Consider the following 20465-nt stretch of genomic DNA (forward strand, 5'->3'; position numbering starts at 1 on the left):
AAAAAAATTAAGGCACTCAGTATTACCAGGAAATCAAAGCCTAGTTGCATTTGACAATCCATTTTCCTAAAACTCAAGTGTCTAAAATGCCACTAATGACACCATGAAGTTATTTTGTTATACTGAATACAATTGCTTGCTCTTGAGCAAAGAGCTTTGCCACTCTAAGTGTATTCCACTTAGAGTAAAGTGAAGGGAAAAAAATTGTGAGCACTTTGCTGTTCAAAGTCTCTGATGACATCAGTGCACAGTACACCCAGAACAGCAGGATAAAATGTGCAGACCAGACTTCGGTTTCAGATGCTATTGCACTAGAAATAATGAAATACTAGGCAACTGATTGCATGAAGCAGCATCACCTTCACCTCTCGCAGCTCAGCAGCTTACAAACATCATATCTCCATTTGCCCAACCATCCTCATGCCAGGAAACTGCTCACTTCCCTCAGAAGGATGGAGATGACTGACACCGATCTGCAGCCTGCATCACTGAGTTAAAACAAATGTGCAAAGAGTAACTTCTAGGTGGTTATGCTGCTTGGCACACTAGCAGTTGCCTTCCCAGCACATCTTACAGAGACGAGCCTTACCGATGCAATGGAGAAGAGTGAAAAATTCTATTTAATCTCAAACTATAATCCAATCACCATTAATACAGTTTGTATTGCAAAGTCACTTTGTACTGGTAAGGCATTCATATTCCACCCAAGTACCACCGCACAATACATGTGTGTTATCTGCTCATTTCAATATAACTTTCACCAGTGGTGAAATGGTGTTTGAAATATAATTCATGGGAGTTTTCCTATTTTTATTCTCACTTACACTACACTATTTGACAGCGGACTGCATTAAATTAAAAAAATATATTTAAATAAACTGATTAAAAATACTTATTTTTGTTTTGAGTTCCTCTCACAGTTGTTAAGTAAGTTCTAAGAAAAGTGTTTACACGAGAACTAAAAGCTTCCAGGAAAGGCCCATTTAGATTGCAAAGCAATTTGAACTTGAAAATGGATTTCACAAGTCTGATTTCAATTCCCCCAGATCTGTACTTTGCAGGTTATCAGAGAGAGGGCTGAGTCTGAGTTCAGGTAGATGTTACTAAAAATGTGGGGAAGCCCCTCTGATCCTGCTGCATTTTCCTGCTCTTTGGCTCAGTTACTGATGTTTTATCCAGGTGTTTAATAGCCATTTCTCCAGCATTCCACCCAGCACATAGTGAAGCTGATATTCTACAATTCTTTCCTTTGCTAAAGTATATTAAACTAGTACTTTTTCACTTAATCTAATGTACATCTTTACTCAGATTGTATATTTAGCCTTTTTGCATGATCCTCAGCAAATAAAAACAAATTTTAAAACATAAATAAATGGAGAATGCTGAAAAAGAATGTCTCAGACTCAATTCAGCTAAATCATTTAGCTGATGTTTTTCTCCATTACTAATACTTCGACTGTCGTATATTTTTAAACCACCACCACACCCCTAAACCCCTTTGTATGTTTAAGTTACATGGCTACACACAGAGCATCACATCTTTTGGCAACAGCCTTACAGCTCCCACTCCAGGCTCCATCACGGCCCCCTGCTGTTGTACAATGTTGTTACTTATCGTTTAGCCCATTTCATACTGCATTTCTCCTTTAAGAAACACAAAATCAGGATACAACAAGAGTATATAAAGAAGATGGGTCAAATCCAGTGGTTGGACTGAAAATATATTTTTCACAGCAGCTGAAGAGACAAGTAGAAACACTACTGTACTGAGAACATCAAGGAGTCATGATTAGTAGCTGTACTGAGCTCTAATATATTTCATCTCACTTATTTTACTGCCAGAAGAGCAGCAAAGGAATACTGACAGAAACAATTAAATCTCATGTCTTTAAATCAAAAGACAAATGGCTATTACACTCTAAGAAGAACAGGAAAGGAATGTGAGTCAGAACGTAGGTATTTTTTCTGTGCAGGATTTGATTTCTGGAGGTGCTGGTAGTCAGAGATGCTTACTGATCTCAAAAGAGATCTTCAAAGTCACTTTGTGGTCCCTGCTTGAATCCTCTATTCTCATTCTGTTGCCTTGTGCTCAATAAACACACAAGGTTCATAGTAAAGGCAAGAGAAACATCTGCTCACTACACCTTAAAACATCTTAGTCTTCCAAAGTATGACAGATGATGTGTAAATGTAGCATAATCTATTTAATCATACTACTAATTATCAAAATCTCATGAAAGCACATTTTCCACAACATAGGAAAAAAGACAGCTAATTTAAGAGGACCACCACACTGACAGTTTCATAGCTCACTGTGCATGTGAGCGTTACATCTGAGAAGACAGAATTTTCAAAGCAATTTATCAAAGCAGTAGATTTAACATAAATACCAAAAATTGAAAATTGAATGGCATTCAACAAAAGGAAGCTACTGCAAGTTTGTTATGGTACCACAATATTATAAGCTGAACATATTTGAAAAACTCACATAAGAATGGATAAGTTATTTGCTTTAGTCACATTGAGGAAGCCAAGGAAAAAAAGTCAAACTAATTATCTAATTCTTTTAATTGTTTCAGTATTTTATCTCTAAATGCATTGCTTTACTGCATCAACCTTGCCCTTGCATAGCCAGATCCAGCATTTAAAGAATTTTAGGCTACTTCAAAACACCTTTTATATAAATTTGCATTCTTATGACAAGTTATAAAGCTACTGAAAAGAAATCCAGAAAGGCAATAACATGTGCAGTTGATCAACTGTATGAAATCCTACTGCATCACTGATAGTGGATATTCCAATCCAGTGTGAAAAAAGCTGGGTATTCCGAAGTCAGTTCCTGAGGTCTGGAGTCAGCTTATACTCACTCCATGTGCAACCTGAGCTGAACCCAAGGTTCCCAAGTGACAGGTAAATCACATTTGGTTTCAGACTTGTGTAGCCTAACAACCCCAGCTGCTTATCGCAAGCTGGAAAGGTGGGGAAAAGACAAAGCCCCCCATAAGATATGTTCTTTCCTCAGCAATCTTAATACTTCTCTGTATAACTTAGAGGCACGACAACTGGTAAAAAAGATCCCAGCAGAATTAACAAGTTCAATGTCATACTGAAAGTTTAAAAGGAAGGGGAAAAGAAGGAACTAATTTACTGTAGTACTCTAATACATAAATGACTTTCAGATTCAAGCACATGGGTTTGTAATTTTAGTTATTTGTAGGGCACTTTCCTGGAGTTTCACAAGTTTGACTAAAACAGCTATGTTTTCTTCAAAAGATACCTTTGAAATAACATTTGAAAAATACTGATTAAGTTCAAGTATGTGATAGCTACATTAAATTCTCTAAGCTACCTGAATCTTCCAAGTGCACAATGAGTATCGTAGCAATGAGTCAATGAAGATTCTCTGTCAGATAAGGAAATGAAGACTGCCAAGAAAGCCAGAGCACCAGAACAGGTATGTGTCCTTTCATTAGTACAGCACCAACAATTGACAGCTACAGCACTCCTTTGTTAACAAGTGAGCATCTAGTATGCTAATTTTTTTTTTCCATTTAAAATGCTGTAAATCAACTATAAACAATATTTTGCAGTTATCAAAATTAAGATGCAAGTCTTATTTAAGCCATATTGTAAATAGAAGCATTCAGGAATATCATATTATTCAGTACTGCATCCATCCAATACAGAAGCTCCTTTATTCAAAATACAAATGGCATGCTAAGCAGAACTAATAATCAAACAAAAAAACTTGTATATCTGTTTCCATTCTACACTTAAAGTTGTGCTTTTTAAATAAAATATTCTCTTAGAAAAGTTAATACAATGTAATTGAAAGAGGGGGAGGTGCACATACCTGACACTTCTCGAACTGTCACCTTCAGACCTGAAAAATAAGATGCAAATAGTTAGGATGACAGTCTTCCCACACATTCTCTTTATGTTTCAGCAAGGTTTTCTAACACTTTCCCTACTATTTAGGCATTAAAAAAGAAAACAATCATTCTTAAATTTAGAATAAATCTATTAGAAGTTCAAAAACCTAACAGTTGAAGCCAGTAACAGGAATACTACCTAAAATATGTGGTATCAGCCTCTGAAACATCAATAAAGGCCTGCAAACATGCAAGCTTTTTGCTGTTTTAGGCCTTTCTTCATTCTTTACTTAGCTAAAATGTTTGGGAATCTAATCGCCAAACTTATGAGACACTACCCAGTAAGTGCCACTGTTTGTAAAAAACAGTTTGGTCAAAAAATTTTAAAACCACACATTTGTCTGTTTCTCAGAGTTGTGAAGTAATACGTGATAAAATAGATTAAGTTACAGAAGCTCTTGAAGACCATTTTTTTCCTCAAGTGAGATAATTTCATCAAATCAAAATCAAAACAAGAACAAAACTTTTCTGATCCCTGTTCCCCACTCCTTACTCCCATGCTTTATTTTTTTCTTCCAAATGAGGAAATTGCATTTGATGTCACTCATACTGACAAGTTTTCTGCCTCTTAAGATGAGCAGAAACATCATACTTGCAGCATTTTAGGAAAAAAAATAAAAGCCAGCACAAAATATTCATTTATTTGCCCCATTCTGTTCCTTCCTAGCTTCAAAGCAATCCAGCCTTATTGCGACTGAACGCATAACTGCATGTCAGCTTTGTAAGCTAAAGCTGAGAAGTCGGAATAAAAAAAAAATAATCAAAGCAGGAGATTCCAGAGCAAAATGAAACTTCAGAATACCCTTTTCCATGTCTAAATCTTCAGAAAGATCCAAATAAAATCAAGATGAATATTAATTTGCAACATCAGTGGACATTTCGTAGTACAGTGTGACAAAAAATAGAATAAGAATTCTTCAATGATTAGTGGAAGAAATAATACAAAGGAACCAATTCTAATTATTGAAAACATTTGTTTCAGTGTCTTCACCCAGGTAAGGATCAAAGATCGATGTGAAGCTAATTAGTGATCACTTCCGTATCCTGGGGAGCTCGTTATAAGTCCATATCAAAAGCTGCCCTTGGTTTATTAAGATTATTGGTTCATCTGACATTGCAAAAATACATCCAAGATTGCCTTTCTGTTTTCCCTCAACTTACAGCCTGCACAGTGCTGCATGCCAGGAAACCTCTCCAGCATCAGATGGAGCATCGGTACACCAGCATAAGGCAGTAGCAGGAGTGCAGCTATACTGGACATCAGCCAGCATCTTTGTTGTAAGCCTTAGACAGAAAACATCTCAGCCAGAGCCAGGCAGGGTGCCCAACCAGCTTCCAATACCTCCAACCGTTGCTGGGGTTTTCCATATTTGCTCTCTGTTGCAAGCCAAACTAACTTTGAATTTTTATTTTTAAAGCATAAGCTACACAAAATAGTGTCCTCTTTTTAGGACTGCTGTTAATATCTTGCATAAGGAAAACATCTGGGTTTTAGTTTATTATAAAAAAATGTAGTTATATGGAAGAAAACTATGCCAAGCAAACTGCAAACTCTACCCCTTCAGTAATCAACTAAGATGGTGAGCATTACCTCCTCAAAAATCAAAGACTAAGGTAATTCTTTAGGAACATACATGAATACCAAATACTTCAGAACTTGCATTGACTGAAAAAAAACAAACAAAACCAGACTTATTTCTTACTAAAATGACTTCATCTGCAGTGACTACTTGAATCTTATGCTAGTGGCAGAGATAAGAAGTTGTGCCAAGTAAGAGTTTCTTAGATCTAATCCTAGGAAACAGTACTAAAACCTTACAGTAGATTTTCAAAATCTACTGTAGAAATAAGTGTCAAAAACTGATGCTTTTTTCCTCCCCCCTTTATTATGTATTCAAAACGGCTTCTTTTTTCTTGAAGCTTAATGAAATCTGGATAATCTTACAAGTAATGAGATGAAAGAAAAAAACTACAGTCCACCAAACTACAGCACCTCCTGCTGCCAGAATATCTTCTGGGACAAGAGACTGAGTGCACATGGCTAGATATGCCTACAAGTAGGAATATCATTTGATGTTACTGACAGCTGACACTACAAAATACTTGTGAAGAACATTTAGCACAGCTGAAAATTCTCCCCAGCACAAAATAAATCACTTTCTGTCTACAAAGAAAAATGTGGTATTCCCAGTGTAGTATCTACCCATACAAAAAACAATCTTGATCTTCTTAAGAGCTCTGAGAATTTGGGTGTCACTGATGTTATTACATGCATTACATGTTACCACCACATTTGACTGCATATTAGGAAGATTTTAGAACAAACAACATGGAATGGAAGAACAGTTAAACAAATCCACACCAAAGAAATCTGAAATAAATATATATAAAGAAAACACACTGTCAGTTCTTGATAATGAAGACAGCATCCGATACCAAACGGTTTTATATCCAGCTACGTTATTTAATTATTCAAAACATTTCAATTTACAAACATGTGCAAGACTTAGAAGTGGCCTGCACTTCCACCTGGGCACCCTGCCATAGCAATACATGTAAGCTGACATCCATCTCTGTAGATAATGTCTCCTTTTAACACATTCAAGATGGACCAGAGAAGAGGTGAGGAAAGAACTGGCACAGGGCTAAGTTCTCACATCACACTGCAGTTTCATGAACTAAGTGCTCACTGTTAATTTGCTGGTCTTTCGGGGTTTCCTTTCTCTCAACCTCAACATCAACCCCAACTTCCCCCTCAAAAACAACCAATCAAAAAAGACAAAAAAACACTTCTGCCTGGTCATTTTGAGTTGTTTGATTTTAGACATGCACATGTGTTCTGGTAGACAAAACGCTACCAGAAAGGCTTGAAAGTAGCTTTTTCTACATGATTACCCTATCCTTGAATGTTACTTGAACACAAAGGGAGGGGAAAAAACAAAAAACAAAACAAAACAAAAAACCCTCACCTATACATCCCCATTAGTAACTTAAAATTAATAAAATGCTTAACTGACACCTTCCCACACTCATTCTTCTGCAAATTACATCTTGCAAAACATACACCTTACAAATACCCAAAATATACATAATAACTTGATGGAACAAGTTTTCCACATAGAACTGAGACAACTGGATTTAATGCCTTGATTTTCTGCTCCTCCCCTTGACTAGAAAAACAAAATTATCTGAACAGGAAAATCTCTTTGCATTCTCAAAGGATTCTGGAGTCAGGAGAAGCAACCAGCAGCCATCCAAGACAACCTTCTCATCAGCTCACTATTTCTCTCACTAAATATCCATAAGTATTTTAAATAAGGTGCTTTAGTTCAAGAAGAGTTGCAAGATGAAGCCTGGGCAACTGCAAGATTTTGGTACTTGCTGAGTTTTTTTCCAGGTACACTATCCTGGAACCAATTGGTATCCCAAATCAATTGTTTTGCTGCTCAACTTAGCTAAAACTGGGAATAGACAGAACGACCTTCCTTCTTTGATTTTTAGGATACCCCCAGGTACAAAATCTGTGAATCAAGCAGTCAGAAAATTTAACATCTTCAAGGTCAAGATTTTGTCAAGTACATTCCAGAGAGTTATTTACAGATTGTCAGTTTAACACATGCAATGAATAATTTGTATGGCTGAATGAACACAGCTGTAAAAACTACTAGTTGTAGTTCGAAGTGTTAGACTTTCTTTAAGCATTTTAGATAATTTGAGTTTTTAGGTCATTGCTTAATGTTTCTGCTTTTATTATGCATTTACTAGACTCTGGATTCTTTTCTCCTTTGGTCCAGATAAAATAATCTGTCACTATTGATATGAAGAGAAAGGTGAAAAATTTCAGGCAATATATAGGCTTACTTCTTGTAAGACCTCAGAGGAAGAAAAATATCATATCTTCAATTTCAATAGAATTGAAATAGAAGAGAGAATTAAACAGGAAATAATCCATTGATGAGTAAGTTATAACAGTGATGTAATAAATGTCATGTAATTTTCCTAAAAAAATATTGAAGAAATTCTATGCTCATCCCTGGTTGTCTTCCAATATTTTATCAGCCTTTTGGAATAGAACTAAATAGTTATCTGCACACTCCACTGAAGTGTAAGTTTGTCTTCTTCCTGGGAAGAAGGAAACCACACACCCACAGGAAATCATCCTTTAAGATTTTTACAGCCAGTAGAAGCAGAAATGACTCTGCTAACAATAGCATATAGTTATTACAATAACTGTAATTCATTTTCAAACAGAGGCCAGACATCATAGTACTAACATAGCAAAGCTTGAACCAAAAACTGAAAGAAAACAAATAACAAAAACAAGTGGTTAAGATTTACAGGGAACAGCAAACGAAAGTGGCTTTTTAAACCTGAATAATTTCTGTCTGTCTAAATTGAGTTTGTCACCCTCTGTCAGTCCATGACTTTGAAAAGTGACGATTTTGGGAAACATCTCATTTCTTGTTACAAAAATGGGTATGCAAAGCAGAAGACAAATCAAGAGACAGTCACCATTATCTCCCTATAAATACACCAAGCAGGATGATCAGGAAGACAGGAGTGTTACATAGTTCCACATCCCACATCCACCCACTAGATAACAAACTCAGCCAGATCTCCTCACCTATTTAGGGAAGTTACTCCCAACAGAATACAAAGAATTGGGTAGAAGCCACGATTTGTAAAGTCTAAAGTTTCCAGGTTAAATAACGATACTCTATGTGAAATTAATTTTCCTGCAAACCTCAAGAACAAATTTTATTTGTAAGAAATTTCAAGAGACCTGCTATATGTAGAAATATATAGTAGCCACATATCGAAGGGCATTCATTCTAATTTCATTTGTTACTAAAGGAAAACATTGAACCAAACCTTTACAGAGCAATACTAGCTCAGTGCATTTGATTAAACCTTGCTTTGAACATAGAATCTGTCCCAAGGAAGTAAACTACAGCTGTTACTAATTGTTCTTTTGTACTATATTATGTCTTCCAGTATTTGTTACGAAGACGGCCTACAATGAATGAAGACTCCCTGAGTCTCCTTAGTTGCAATACAAACAATGCTACTTATATCACAAGACAGCATTAGCATGCTTCAGTATAGAGTTCCCATGTTCTGAAGGAGCAATTCAAAACAAGGCAGATTTGTCAGGAATTTTCTAGCCCCAGCTAAAGACTGGACTTTTATTTTAGCCTGCTGAGCGTGAATGACATTATTTGCTCACATGGATCACAGCAGATCTGTAGTACTCCATTAAGAAACACTCAGTGAGTCTTACAGTAGCCTTGCTTTCTGGACGTAGTAATCAGATATCTAAAACCTCCCTGAGCCCACAAACAAGCATGTTCTTTGTTTTTCTCTTGCTAAGTAGGCCTAGGTCAGAATCAGCGCATTGCCAGCACTATGCAGAACAGTACATCCAAGAACACAAACATATGGAGTAGAGGTTTTACCAAAAAAAAAAAAAAAAAAAAAAAAAAACTAGTTTGCAAGATTTTGTATATTAGGCCGTTATACAGATAGGAAAATTCTACTACACTGAAGATTATTAAAAGAACTGATAAAATATTTAGTCAGACCTGTGCAGCCAGCTGTACTTTAAGCAAGGTATGTTTCAGGATGAGAAAAATATTTTCAGCAAGATTCTGCAATACACAACTGAGGGAAGGAGTGAGCACCTACTGCTAAGACATTCATTTGGGACCATCACTGATAGAACAGATCAGTTACAGACTTACAATTACTGCATTGCATTTTGATTTAATAGTGAGAAAAATAATTATTTTGTATGGTAAGAAAAATAATGTGTTTTTTTTTATTATTTGGGAACAATAATGACCTGATAGTTTTGTTCTTTTCCAAATATGAGAACTTAATGGCCATGGATCTCTAAAAATTTTCGATGAGACAAAATTGCTTTCAGAAGGCGACACCTAACAGTCAGATACGATGCACACAGGCCAGAAGCGCACACTGCAGAAGGCTGCTTCCAATCCCTCAAACTAGAAGCATTGTCTTCAGATGCTGACCTTAAAGCACAGAGGTCACAAGCACTCTTCATGCACGTTAGGATTAAGAACAGATATGATGCAGCTGGTAACAACAAATCTTTAGGAAGATCTGTGAAGTCAGAATAGAGGTAAGCTCAAAGACAAAAAATTAGAAGCAGTATAAACTTTGAGCTTTATTATATCAATCCATTGGCATATTGAATGCAAGTATATAAAAGCTGTTCCATGAGAGCAGGAGCCATTAAAAAGACCTGATGTTTTTGTACCTAAGCAGTAATGTGCTCCAGCATTACCAGTATCACACCAGAACAAGTACTTACCTAATAGAATAGAAAGGAACTAAGTTTGATTTTAGCCAAAAGATTTGATTTAAGGATATGCAGCAAATTGAGGACTAGCATATAACAACTATACCATCAGACCTGGCACTGCATCATTGCCTACTATCATTACTTCCCAAATAACGACCAGACATACTGCCAGGGGAATCTCTTAATTCAAAAAGACATAGCATCTCTGAATTCATCTCTTCTGCCCTAAGGCCTATAGAATCGAACAGGAGATAGATGACAGCAATTAACAACACCCAAAAACTGGAAGTTTATAAATGCATTTATACCCACACTTTCAGCACTAGCTGTTTATCTTTTACTCCTTACATTCTTACAGTATGTATGAATTTGCACCATATCTAGCAAGCAAGCAGCTCTTTTCAAATTCAGTGCATCAGTTTACATGTTGTTATTACAGTGCTCCTACTTTCAGGATAGAAATCATCACTAAACCAAACCTATCACAAGAAGCATAACCTTCTAGGAAATTCCATGTGTTATAAGAGCACCAAGCTCACTCTAAGGCCTCAAGATTCTTGGTCACTAAAAAACATGGAGTACAATCTTCTGTCTTAAGCACTGCTGTACATGCTGTAAGTGTGTTGAATGTTTTCTGCTTCACTCTTCTCAATGCTTTTAAAGCACTTCATTGTGCCCCATTCTACTGATCGCGTATGCTGCATGTTCATACTCTTGAAAAGATGACAGTGAAAGACACTATGAAAAGAGCCCCTTGCATGTCCTAACTATATGGGAAACGTTTTCAAGTAGCGACAATTTCCTTTTGCCTAAGAAAACAAGGAACAAGCAAAAGCATAACTTGACACGTGCAAAAGTTGCCTATATAGGCTGCGAAAGTTCTTTTCTTACAAACAAATACTTTTTGATTGCAGAAAAGCAGGAAGAATTTAGAAATGATTTACCATTACTAAAATGGAAAGAAAAATATCTTCAGCTGAAGTCCCAAACAGCAGAAAGCTTAAAACTAAAGCCAGAACTATACAAACTAAAATTGGGGTGGTACTTAAACTAATGCATCTCATTGTACGTCATGCATGAAAGTAAACCATCTTCATGTTATTTTCTCGTGAGAGATAAGTTAATAGAAGGGTAAACAGATGACTCACTAGCTGGAAGATCCAATGTTTGTTGTGTAAAGCACCATTTTCAAAGTGAAAACAGTGACATCAGGTGTCTAGTTACCCTTGCATACCACAGGAGTGAAGCAGGTAACTGCTGGAACTGGTCCTCTATGACCAACCTAGCGCACATGCCTATAAGTTACTGGGTTATGGCAATTCTTCCCAATTGTAGTGAAATAAAGCACTGCAACAAATCCCACTGTGTTAGGGAGGGAAGAGGGATAGTGAGAAAGAGTTCTATATTAAAGCACACCATGTGACTGACTACTTAAAAAGAACAAATTAGTCTACTGAATTGACTGAGTAGTAGAGCCACAATTGCCTACTAACTGTTTTCACTGGAACAACACACTATTTCACTAAGAACATATGTAACTAACTTTTCAACATGTATTTTCTTCAACTTCCATTAAAGAAAGTAATCAATTTTTCAGCTTTCATTAGCACATAGGAGTACAATGTGCAGACTGCAGAGATGAGTCTGCAAGCACTCATATTGGAGACGACCCTCATCTCATGAGGCCTTCCAGCTCTTGGCAGGCATCACTCATGCTAGTGGTGACCGTCAAAGCCACTTCAGGCCTTACAAAGGTATTATATACACACACAGAAACTTGCAGCAACCAAATAAAAAAAAATGAGCTAAAAAAAAAAAAATATATCAGTTTGATATTCCCATCCAGGCTTACTCTTCTACAGCTGCTTCCTTTGGTAGTGGATGCAATTTTTGTCTTTTGAAGTTTAACTGCTACACTCAGACATCAATCTGTCCATAAGAAGCAAAAAAGTAACTTTCATAGATAACTTATATTCAATTACCATACTGCCAAAGTGTAGCTACTAGTACATGGTTTCCACAAAGAGCTTGTTATATCTATTCCTAGGCTGTCTTCAGCCACTACTGCCCACAGATTGTTTTCCAAATGCTCCCAACATGGATTGATTTCTGATAGGAAAAAAGATCAGCTTGATTTTATTGCTCAGCTATCACTGCTGCATACGCTACTGAGCTTAAGGCTAGATGGCATTTGGGCTGAACTTATTATCTCTGCACTCATTTCGTTCATCTCATATTTTATAGTTACCTAAGTTCTCTTTTTCTCCTAGTGTCTGAAAATACTTTGAAGCAATGGTTGGAATACAAAGCCCCACATATTTCCACAAAAAGCAACATCCTCCAGTTCATGCCGCGTACTTTGTATCAAGGTTATTGATACCATCTGCCTGCTCAGTGAGAGGCAGAGGAACATGCTTGCTCCAGCATGCAAATAAAGAGCTGCACTGGGCAGACAATACATCCTACCACCACCTGGATAACCTGGAACCATCTTCAATACAAATATTTAACAAAAACAGTTCAATACACATAATACAATCATTCAGAATAGAGGTGTAAACTTCCTCAGGGCACTTCTAGTTACCTGGAAAAATATTGTTATCTACTGCACACAACTGTCCAGGTTATTTGTGGGAAGCAAGGGGAGAAACAAATTAATTTTTTCAGGGTACACATTTCTAGAGCTGTGCACAGACTGAAGTAACAGTGATCTAAGCACAAAACTACTGAGATGTATTTTTACATTTCTGTATCAAAGAATTCTCTGTCCACCCCAGGAAGGGGAAGCTAATAAGCAGAAGGATAAATTATACAAAACAACCTTTCCCATCCACCCCCTGGGAAGCTTGGCATATGTCACAAAAACACAATTTCTAGACAGTTACGGTTCATGTAGATGGGCTCATTCAGAATGCAATCCCTTTAGGTATGCTACACAGTGTGACAGACAAAATGATCTGTGGAATAGAAAATACAGCCAAGCAGAACGCAAGTCAAAGGAGGAGGAGTGTGGAGTTTTGTTTACAAAAGTTTTCTATTATCCTTCCCTGCAGCAAGCTGTAAGTGTTTTGTGAAACTAAGGCCTCTTAGTTTCACAAAACTTCAACACTTCACTCTGCTAAAAAGGCTCTGCAATTTCCACTTGCTTTTCCTGAGGACCATTATCAGTATCTATCTCATGAGATTAACTTGGATGTCTGTGGAGAAGTCAATTTATGTTACAGGTAAGAATATCATCAAGTAGCCATACAAAAGGAAACTAAGTATTTTGCTTTGATAAACCAGGTGTGCTCTTAAAATCAGCATCAGACAATTAAAAAACAGAATTGGAAGAGAAAATTGCTTAAAATATCTTGGCTTTATGATCTGCCAAGATAATTTTACCACTTTTGTTTTTTCCTCCATTCCTGTTCAGTTACTTGCAGTTCAGAATTTCTCACGAGGAAATAATTGATACTACAAAAACTGAAATGGATCTGCTTCCATTCTTGAAAAATCTCATGCTTATTACATTAATCATTTCACAGGTGAAGTAATTGCATTTTTTTCCCTGCAACTAACAACTTTTCAAGCCATTTTACCTGTAAACTGTAGAGTTGTCCTTATCCCTCCCAGAGGGCAGGAAATAATAACTTCACTCAATTAGATATGGATTCCATTTTTTCTTTGTTTTAAATAGTTAGGTAATGAAAAGTTTAGCACAGTAATTGCAGTGATTTTTTTATATAACCACACATCAGGAATCCTTAAGGAAGTTAAATGATGTTGTGGTAATCTGTTTTACAACCAAAAGTCCTGAAACTTTTTTGCACATGTACAAAGAAGTATTAAGGAGCATTACTGTGTGTTCTTCTGTACCTAATATACCTAAAAAAGGCACCATTTCAGCATAGATGACAAACTACTGGACAGGTTTCTTTCTGATTTTGAGCGTAAGGTCTTGCAAAGAGTGAAAACATGGATTTTGAGGAGTCCTTTGATTTACAGGGTGCATCTTTAGATATTACATTAAAAGTAACAGTTAAGATAAAAGTATGACTTTTCAACAGTTACAGCTCCAATACTTTTCCATTATGAACATATCTATAGAAAAATACAGTTTATAATCAATTTAACATCTAAAAAGAGCAATAATCAAAAGCCAAACATTTAAAAAGTGGTCAAATCAAGCTTGGTGTTTCATTTGTATCAATTATTTGTATTCTCCTTAACTTAGTTATCCATCTTCCAAGGGTTCTTTTCAACATGGATTGGGAAGTACATGTGGATTAGAGACAGAATGAGTAGCCAAAAATCCTTCATCAAGAATGAGCCATATTCTACATATAGAACTCATGCCTTTAATCCTCAAGCTTTGGATACCACTACATCTACACAGCTATCTTACACGTAAAAAGATCTCACGGTATTTATTATCGAAGGAGAAAAAACAATAAAACATATTGAGACATAAACGGTGTCAGCCTTTCATCCCAGGAATTCAATTTTCAATTCAACAATAATAATAAATCAAAATCCATCATCTGGAATCTCCCTATGCAATTTAAGCCAAAAAGACATACCACTTTAAGGATAAATTTTTCCAATTGAAATTACTTCTGTTTTATTTCAAAACAGCCATCTGAACATTAAACTCTACACACAATTTGTTAGAAGTCCGAGAAATTTGTCTCTAGAAATCTTAAAACAACAACAAAAAATGGTGCTTTTACAGCACTAACTATATTTCCTACTAAGATGCAAGAAAAGTATTAAAACCTAAAATTCCTTAAATCTAAATAGACTACCTTGTAGTCTATACTAGCAGTATTTGGGATAATGCCGAACACGAAGACCATCAGAAACATTTGAAGACAAAGATCTGTTCCCAATGGATTTGTGGCTTTCACAAGAAAGAGACATTTTGCCAATCAGTATAAAGGCTTTTTAACTTCCCAGGTCAGTATGAAATGCTCAGGTCCTGAAATTGTACACCATTCTTTAATAGCTAGTCATGTTAATTTTCCCCAGAAGTAAACCTGATTTCAGTGTACCTATGTATATACCAAATGCAACCTTTAGTTGTCATTGATGTAACCAATTAATATAGAATCAGAAAAGATGAAAACATAAACCAGTATATGTTCCATTGTTATAACTCATTAGATTGATTGATCTAGAAGCACAATAAATTGTAGCTATCAAGCCTTTGCATACAGAAAGTAAGAAGTGTCCTACTATAAGGGCATATCCTGTAGTCAAGATTCTTGGCTTCTTTTTTAGGTGCCTGGAGGCATGAGTTTTAATTATAACGGCTGTACTTACAGCTAATGGTTTTCTTGTTATTAGTCAGATTCCATCTGTCCTAAAACCAGCAATGGTTATTGAATGAGCCATCCCCAAAACAAAATGCCCTTCTTTAGACAGCCTTGAGGTTAGATGGTCTTGAAGTGATTTTGGTAAGGAATAAAGCAACATGACCTAGTTCTTATCTTCTGATAAAGACCATGCAACTTTTACTTAATTATTTACTTAAAATCAGTTGTCTTCCCCTCCCCAAAATGCAATCTTTAGTAACATTACAAAACTTTCAGGAAGAATTTTAATGACTTATCCATTCATTTTACAAGTATTACTTCAGTTGCACTAATACCTTATGTAAGCATTACTCAAGCACTTCCCTCAGAGATCCCTCTATCAGCTGTACTTTTGATTCTCCTCTCAGTTGCTGTTATCTATTTTCCATTCTCTTGCCACTGATGCACTTTTTTTTTTTTAAGACCTAAACACTCCCTGTCAACAGATAATGATCTTAACACAAGTCAAGTCTTCAGACTTTTGGATTCCCTTAGCCTTAACAATGCTAAAAAAACAAAACAAAAACAAACAAAAAACCCACCACATTTTGTGCTAAAGTTTACAGTAGAGCATTTTCAGTCTTAATTTTACTAGCATGCTACCTCATGTGAAAGCACATTATATATCCATTTGTTGGTAGGAACAGCACTACATTTTTTCAATTAATTCTTCCCAGGAAACAAAACAAAACAAACAAAAAAAAACCAACACGACATTATTGTAACCACCTTCTCCCCTCTCTCTCACCAAAAAAAAAAAAAAAAAACAACAACAACAACAACAAAACATTTAAGGAAGTAAGCCCCTTTAAAGAAGAGGGACATTAGGATTTAAGTGGAGTTACTATCTCAGGTTGAGTCACATGGACATTTGTTCATATATTTCATTACAGATATAAGAATTTGGATCAGAAAATCTAACCCATGGTCCCACTAGCATTACTATCTGCAAGCTATTTATTCACTTGACATGGTAAGCAGAAGGCAAGATTCAGAGGTTAATGCATAGTCATCTGCTAGCTTGTGCAATAACTTTATATGTTTTCTATCCGTTCCTTATATAGAAGGAGCTTTTAAAGCAAGTGAAACTACTCCCACAATTACACTCACACTATTTTTTACAGCCAATTAAGTCTCAGTATTTTCACTTCTTAAAAGCAGCATTCATTCTGGAGCACTACAGCTGTAGTACATTAAAACCATAGTACTGTACAACTGAAGATATCACCACATACATCATTTGTCCTCACTATCTATTTTTCCTTGTCCTTTTGCCCTTACTTGACCCTCTGAAAAGATGTAAAGAATCACACTGCTCCCCTCCTGCCAGAAAGTCCAGGTGACCTCTAGACCATTCTTTAACTTCTCAAAATTTATGGCTATAAAGTAAGAACGTACATAGTATTTCCACATGCTCAGCCTTAGTTCTTTTAATTGAAGCACACTGAAGGCTTTTGCCCTTTGATTCCTGCCAAAATATTTTAACAGCCCCTCCGCTACCATGTTTTAGCATTTTCCTAATGCGGACCATTTACACAAAATCATTTCATAAACTGAAGTGACTGTTCAAATGGAAAGAGTTGATTCACTGTAAAATACAAGGAATCTTAGATTTCATATATGTGTAAAGAAATCTCTGGAGTATCACTGATGTTTGATCTTTGAATTTAGCTTTGTTTAATGTCAGCATACTGTAAGTTTTTGGTGGATGAACATCTGAAAGGATGTTCTTTCCCCATTTCTGTGCCTGTTGGCACATAAAGTTGCATTGGTTTACAAAACTTTAGTTACCTGAAACAGACAGCTTTGAAGAGATTTACAAATATCCAAATACAATTAAACTTAATGTAAGATCTTCAATATTGAGAGGACATTCTATTTAGGAATATGCACAGCATATATGTTTACACTCTTACTAGAATGATCTGTCATCCTATTAACACTGCTTACTTCTGGTGAGGAAGAAGACATGGGAAATTTATTCTTCAAGCCTAGTTCAAAAACAGCTGTTGTACTTAATACAGACTTGGCTTTGTATGCTGCATCAAGCAATACTTTTAATGAACGTATCTTGAACAGCTGAGATAGTTTTGCCTTCCTGCAAACATCCCTTCACCCCTGGGAAGGTGAAAGGGATAGAGTTATCTGCTCTGCGATCTTTGTTCTGCCACACAGCAATTCCTCTGTATAAAGAGCTAAGGAGCCAGGTTGCAGCTGTGAGACAACAGTCAACTCATCCTGTCTGAGAAAACAAACAAGCAATCCATATGATTTGTCATTGGGCTATTTTTGTTTCAGCTATTCCAACTCTGTTAGTCTATGGTACTTTTAACAAGCCTACAATTTTGTTCTCGATATCTAGGGTGGACTGCATAGTTAACGCAATGATGCACTTGAAAATTCAGCACTAAGCTTGTCCAAAGACAATATCATTGCCACATTTCTACAAGTCATTTTATTCCACAGTTGTCACCAAAACTTCTTATTCTTTGAAAACTCAGAGAAAACCCCTAGAAAGAGTAGCTTTTAACGAACAAACAAAATCCTCTTCTGAAAATTCCTATTGCATTAAATATTAGTGTTAGTTCAGTATTAGTAGTCCTACTCTCAAGTAGAATTCATTATGAAAACTTAGTAGCACAGAAGCTTTGTTATTAGATTATGTGACACAAACTGAGCCAATATCTTGTAGCAAGAAATACAAATTTCTTTTCTTGCTTACAACACTGCTCAAGTTTCCACAAAGTAAAAGCAGTAGAGCACAGGTCCTAGCATAAGGTCTTACTTGGGTTATCTACATGATTCTAAGACATGCCTGGAACAAGTCTTATCAACCCTAAAATTTTAAGTGAGAAAAATCACAGGTCAGAGAAGCAATACCAACAAAATAGCCTTTGAAGGTAGATTCCTGTAGAAAACCCAATTTCAGCACACCTAAGTGCACACTGCTTATCAGTCCCAAGTAATTCATTTTCTACTTCTCAACTGCAATTCAACATATACTTCTTTTTTCCACGTAGCATCTTTTACAAAGTTGCCAAGTCCTCCTTATTACATTATTGTTCTAGTTTACATCAGCAGGTTTGGATAGCAAATAAGGTCAATTCTCAATATTTCACATACAGAAAGACTAGTTTTCTGAGCTAGGCTGAGGTTGTTGTGTTTTAAACTTCAGGCATACAGATTTTAAGCATGATTAATTCACTTAGAAAAAGTTTTGACAAAGTTTAGTCAGATGATAGATACTAATTTGGAATGAGATTATTTTCCCCCCCACACCATCAGAAAAAACTTACTCAATAGCTCACAAAAATTACTCCCCCCTGTCTATTCCTCTCACTGGAAAGATTTTTTCCTTTCCAGAAAGCATTGCAAATTCAGTTCATGTCTAGGTTACAGAGTGAATTTTAATACATTCATTTCCACTCATTTTAATAAGGGAAATGTATTATGTATTAGAAGAAAAAAGAGCGAGAAAGAGCATTACCATTAAAAATCCAACTTGCATAGAACAAGTTAACATTATATTTTACTCAAACATACCATGAACTCCTTGTTATATTGCTTACTAGGTATCGTTTACTATCTAGAATATTATTAATAGAAATGTCCATATGGAAGAGAGTATTGAGTCCATTCACGTGGCCTCTTTCTTAGAGCTGGAACTGAGACAAATTATGTCTGGCAATTATCTTTTTACCTTCCAGTAATTACTAAGAGAACACTAAATTTGCAGAGAATAAACTGCAGTATATCAGACATTATAAATTTCTCATATTTCATTTATGCCTGAAAAAGTAACAAGGCACAAACGTGTCAGTGGTGCACAGATAAAGTAAGATGGGAAGCTCTCTCTTTGCTTTTAACAGTCTCTTGCAAAGTGGTAGCCTGAAAGCATTCTGTATTCTCAAGCAGTGCAGCAGTGCACAATTACGGTAAGGAATGAGCAAGTAAAGCTAGTAACAGTTAGACCTGCACCAGCAGGTACAAAGCTGCCATTTCTTGTAGGTGAACTGAAGTCACAATAGCAGCAATTTATCTTGATCTATGCTAAGGATATTAAAAAGAAACCCACAGCATTAGAGTAGCCATACATGACTGTAAAGCAAATGAGATATACAAACTAGATACATGATATGTAAAGCCTGCCAGAATTGGTAAAGTACACGAGTTGAAGAATCAGGACCTATACTTAATGGCAGATCTTTGCCTCTTGACACACTAGTTCCAGCTCACAGAAGATAGCTAATGAAAAGAGAAGTCTCTCCATAATATGGCTCTCAGTGCAATTTTTCAGTAGATCACCAAATATTTGTAAGCATGAGATCCAAAAGCATTACTCAGCTTTGTAATAAGAGCCTTTGACAAACAATAAAGGTAGAAAACATCAGATGGCGTAAGTGTGGTCACAATCAAGCTTTGTAAAACTATATTTTACTGAATACAACTATTAAGTGGGAAGGTCACACAGATTAAAACAAACCATTTGAGAAATTACATAAAACAACTACTAAAAGTTCGAGAAGACTGCAAAAACGTTGAAGCAGTGTCTTTTCCAGAAGGTGACAGACTTGAAAATCCAAGAAAAATAAAAAAGTGTGCCTTGTCACGTTCTGTATTGTCTGGGGAAGGCCACAGCTATTGTACTGAAAAAATACAGTGCACCAACAACAATTGAAGATATATTAATGCACGGTTATTTTCATTTGTTTTTAATTGGTCATTCACACACCTAAAATAATTCCTCTGAAGAGGCTCATTCTTTTTCTAATTCCTGTTTCTACATGAGTCAATACAAACATATGATTTCACTGTGGGAAAGAAATTAAAGTATGCACCATTCTCCATGATAAACTTACCAACCTAGAATCT

General features: G+C 36.0%; 1 protein-coding gene across 7 annotated transcripts in view; it reads right to left on the reverse strand.

The window, feature by feature from the left end:
• IQSEC1 (IQ motif and Sec7 domain ArfGEF 1) overlaps positions 1-20465 on the reverse strand; it is a 317278-nt gene that overhangs the window by 243770 nt on the left and 53043 nt on the right. For all 7 annotated transcript variants that reach the window (XM_085236057.1, XM_085236054.1, XM_031555538.2 and 4 more), the window contains exon 2: positions 3854-3883. In XM_085236057.1, coding sequence (XP_085092183.1) covers positions 3854-3883 — 30 coding nt within the window. The remainder of the gene's footprint in view (positions 1-3853; positions 3884-20465) is intronic.

Source organism: Meleagris gallopavo, chromosome 14 (assembly GCF_905368555.1).
Source record: "Meleagris gallopavo chromosome 14, MGAL_WU_HG_1.1, whole genome shotgun sequence".
In the NCBI taxonomy this organism is placed as follows: domain Eukaryota; kingdom Metazoa; phylum Chordata; class Aves; order Galliformes; family Phasianidae; genus Meleagris; species Meleagris gallopavo.